This window comes from Manacus candei, unplaced genomic scaffold, assembly GCF_025592945.1.
Source record: "Manacus candei isolate 608988 ecotype Guabito, Panama unplaced genomic scaffold, ASM2559294v1 h1tg000071l, whole genome shotgun sequence".
Classification (NCBI taxonomy): Eukaryota; Metazoa; Chordata; class Aves; order Passeriformes; family Pipridae; genus Manacus; species Manacus candei.
In genome coordinates, this window is record NW_026138119.1 from 10,815,579 (window position 1) to 10,820,000 (window position 4,422).

General features: G+C 58.0%; 1 protein-coding gene across 16 annotated transcripts in view; it reads left to right on the forward strand.

The window, feature by feature from the left end:
- The first annotated feature begins 3,496 nt into the window (after positions 1–3,496).
- The window catches only part of GRIN1 (glutamate ionotropic receptor NMDA type subunit 1), a 39,282-nt gene continuing 38,356 nt past the window's right edge, over positions 3,497–4,422 (forward strand). For 7 of the 16 annotated variants that reach the window (XM_051807922.1, XM_051807921.1, XM_051807929.1 and 4 more), the window contains exon 1: positions 3,654–3,945. In XM_051807922.1, coding sequence (XP_051663882.1) covers positions 3,688–3,945 — 258 coding nt within the window. In that variant the 5' untranslated portion in view covers positions 3,654–3,687. Of the gene's footprint in view, positions 3,946–4,422 lie in introns of all 16 variants that reach the window. The other 9 variants (XR_007907768.1, XM_051807919.1, XM_051807920.1 and 6 more) reach the window with 5 other exon arrangements.

Here is a 4,422-nt window from a genome sequence, read left to right on the forward strand (position 1 = left end):
GGGGAAAGCATCTGTGCAGTCGTGTCACTGCTCCTAGAAGGCAGCACACTCTGACTGCATCCACTCTCACCTCTGCTGTGCCAGCTCATGAGGAGTTTTTCTCCAAATATTCTCAAGGATCTTTTCTCCATTTTTTCAACTTCTTTATAAAAATGTGACTCCCAGATGTGGGCAACTTTCCTGTGCAGGGTTCCCCAGTGCTTCCTGTAGAAGAGCTGCTGCCAGCTGCTGCTCTGACTCCTCAGGGTGAATCCAAGGACAACATTGCCACATTTTGTTTGGAAATTCATGATCTCTGACCCGCGGGTGAAAATTAGAGACCACCTTTACAGTCAATATCTCCGCTGTATCTGCAGTCCTGTCCAAAGGGCAGGACCAACAATACTTGCTTCTACTTTCATGACTCTACACTGACTGTCCTAAAATACTACTTATTAAACAATCCAAGTGATTTCGCACCATTATTTGCTGTCTCACAGATTTTGTCATCAGTCATTGTTTCCAGAGCAATGACAGGAATGCTGAAGTATCAACCACATTGCAAATCCTTTTATCCCTGTAGGAATACCCACATCTCACAGCAGTTCTTCACTACCAGGTCTGGAGACCAGCAATGGCCACTGAGCATGTGCTTTACTCATTTTTATACCTCAGATTAACTTGCAGCTGTACACAGCAAGCATTTCCCCAGCCCGTGTTATAGCTGCGCAGTTACTGCTATCAAATCAATATCAGCTTTCTCAAAGGAAGAATTTAGTTTGTTTGGCAGCTCAGTGATCAGTGGCACAAATTGCATATTCCTAATACCCAATTTCCTTCTTTATGAAATTCCCTATTATCTTTCCCACCGCCGAGGCTGATGCCTCACCTCGAGGCAGATGAAATTTCCAGCCGGTTCAATGCTGCTCCCCTGAAGTCTCCAGGTTTTACACTGACTTACTCTGGCCGTAGGAGGAATTACAGCATTGACCGGCACGGGGGCACCGCACCAACACCTGCCCCGTGCGGTGCCAGATGTGAAGAGCAGGATATTTTACACATACTAATTGCAAACAGGCAACGGTGGTCAGTTCCTGAGCCAAACCGTGGCTGAGAATGTTGCCATGATAAGCCAGGAGGCAGCGAAAGGCAAAGCAGAGACCATTCCTCACTGCAGAGTCTTCTCAAGGATCAGCTGGTGGATGTGGTTGTACTCACCATGTACACGGCTCCCACCCTGGGAAAGCCCTGTATGCACCCATTGCCTTCAGAGGATCAAAGAGCCCGAGGACACAGCGAGAGGGGGATCCATGCGGTGACAACATCTGTGCTGGCTGAGCCTGGCTGCTGGGAATTGTGATCCGGGCTGTTCCTGGTACCAGGACAACAAGGATGGTGGGAGGCATGACCTGAAAGGGAAGCAGGCATTTTTCAGATCTCTGCAACCGTGCCAGGAACAAGAGCCTCTGGAGACAAAAAATGAGTGGAGGCACAGAGGGAAGAGGCTGCCTCCTGAGCATGGTCATCCCAGACTCCTGGGCAACACAGGAGGAGCTCAATTGCTGCACTCCTTCTTCTCGCTGCAGGGAACTCCAGGTTTCCAGGAGGAAAGAGCTTTTGTACTCCAAATAACATTTCAAAGTCTGCCTTTTTCCTTTGTCTTCTCTGCTATGTGCCCTGCTGTGGCCAGGTCTTGGCTTTATTATTCTATTGCCATCACACCCACCAGGATCCAGGTCTGTATAGCCCACTCCAGAACAGTTTCTTACCGGACAACCTCCTGCAGGTGCACCTGGTAGGCAACATGGAATGAAGTCAAACCTGTGCAGACTAAAGGTACAGATGCAACTCTGACTTGCACCCTTTGTCCCTTCAAGACAGCATTCGAGCCCCTTTGGGGTGGACAAACCCACACCACGTGAGTCCAGCAAGGCCCTCAGCTCCGTGTGTGGAGGAGTGGGAATGCCACAATGACACTGAAAAGGGTTAAGCATGCCTGGAAGTTTGTGCCAACAGCACAGCAGGGTCGGTGTGGAGCTCCACGCCAAGCACTGCAAGAGTTAAGGCAAGATGGGGCCATTTTCCTTCTCTCGTGGAGCACATCATAACCTCCCTGGGTTTCACTGCTTTCCCAAGCAATGGGCCACAGCTTCCTGAGAGGGTCTCAGGGCTGTAAAGGGGCTGTGCAGCCCACAAGCCCCTCGTCTGCTGAGCCCCTGTGGTGTTACACAACAGCCATTTTGCTTCTGCAGTTTCTTCCGAGTGCATGTGGGCAACGTGGGACACAGGCAAAATGGTTTCCATGACAACTCACACTTCAGAGATGCCAGTGAGAAAATTTGCGTTGGGGGAAAATATATTCTGCTTCAACTCACGTTGTGAGTGAGCACAGAGGTGGGCTGCAGCAGTATCCCAGAACTGGTGGGGTAAAAATATCCCTGGTGGCTTTGGTTCTGCAGCGCTCGGCTTGTTCCCTGCCTGGGCTGCCTGTGGCGTTTGTCCCATGCAATGACAAAGCAACACTCTGTCACCACCTGAAACCTCTTTGCTGTTTTCCAAAAAGGCCAAAGCAGCAGCTCTGGGGAGCAATGTGCTGCTCTGACCACCTCATCCCTCTGGACCTGGAATGGGACAGATGTGGCCCAGGAGTGAAACTCCAACCCCTTCAGCCATGGAGCTGGACTGTCCTCCGGATGTTGGCCCTTGGCTGCTGCGCCTCCATTTCCTTAAGGGAGGCTAATGGTAGCCCAACAGCAGGTAGATGATGAGAACCCCAAGAAATCTCCTCAGCAGAGAAATCTTAAGGTCATATCCCAGAGTAATGTGGAATTTAATGGAGGGAAATGGCTGGTTGCCCTGTGAGCTAATGTCTGGAAGAGTGGTGGCTCTGTCTGGAGTGACAGAGTGAAGCCAAGGAACCAAGCTGAGCATCTGCTGAACATCTCTGCCCTGGAGTTGTGTTGGTCAAGGGAGGGTTGTCCAGCACTGTCCACAGACCATGATGGTGTCCACGTCACACACAACAGTCCCCAGACAGCACTGGGGGACCGTGTTGTTCAGAGGTGCTGCATAACTGGTAATACTGGTATGGAGAACAAAACTGCAGACCCCCTTTCACACCCAGTCTTGTGTGGTTATGCCTGGAGAAGCCCCTGGTTTGCTCAATGGCCAGTGCGTCCACACCTCCAACGTCTCCCACGGCACACTCCGACCCCAAATGGGCATTGTGGTGAACAGGAGAGAGCGGGACCCCCAGAGCTGCCCCCACCGCAGCCGCAGGGTCAGCCTCGGACGAGCTCTGCACCCCCCGCACCAGTGACACCCGCGGAGGTGCCGGACCCACCCCGACCCCGCAGCCGCCCTCCGGGCACCGGGGGCAGCGGGACCCCGTTCTCTGCGAGGGGGTGCCCACAGACCCCGCACCAGCCCCGCTGCGGTGGGGGGGCTCTGCCGCAGCGCCCGGGGCGGGCGGGGGTCCCGGGGGCGGGCGAGGGGCGGGCGCTGCGGCAGCGCGGGGCGGAGCGGGGCGGCGCGGGCGGTTCAGCACCAGGGAGAGCGCCCGCACCGCTCCGCACCCCCCGCGCCGCGCCGAGCCGGGCCGGGCCGCGCCGGGGCCGCGGATGGGGCCGCGCTGAGCCGGGCGGGCGGCCCGCGGGCCGGGCGGGTGGGCGGGCGCGGGGGGCCCGGCGGGCTCCGGGCCGCCCGTGGATGAGCACCATGCGGCTGCTGCTGCTCGCCCTCCTCTTCTCCTCCTCCTTCGCCCGCGCCGGCTGCGACCCCAAGATCGTCAACATCGGCGCGGTGCTGAGCACCAAGAAGCACGAGCAGATCTTCCGCGAGGCGGTGAACCAGGCCAACAAGCGGCACGGCACCTGGAAGCTCCAGCTCAACGCCACCTCTGTCACCCACAAGCCCAACGCCATCCAGATGGCCCTGTCCGTCTGCGAGGACCTCATCTCCAGCCAGGTACCCCGGGACGGCGACCCTCCCCCGCCGCCCCGCCGCCCCCGCGGCCGCCCCGCCCCGGCCCCCCGGAGCCCCCCGGAGCCCCCCGGAGCCCCCCGGCCGAGCCGCGCCGTGCGGGTCCTGCCCCGGGGCCCGGGTCGCACTGCCCGCATTGCAGCCTTTATGTAAGAGCGGCCGACTGCGCGCTCCGAGCACCCCCGGGACACTCGCGGGCACCCGCACACACCCCGGGGCACACACGGCCACCCGCACACACCCCGGGGCACACACGGGCACCCGCACACACCCCGGGGCACACACGGGCACCCACACACCCGACGGGGTGCACACGGGCACCCACATACACCCTGGGGCACACACAGGCATCCACATGTTCCCCAGGGCACACTCTGGGGCACAGACAGTCCCCTGCACCCCCGATCGGGTGTACACAGACACCCACATACATCCCGGAGCACACACAGGCACCCACACCCC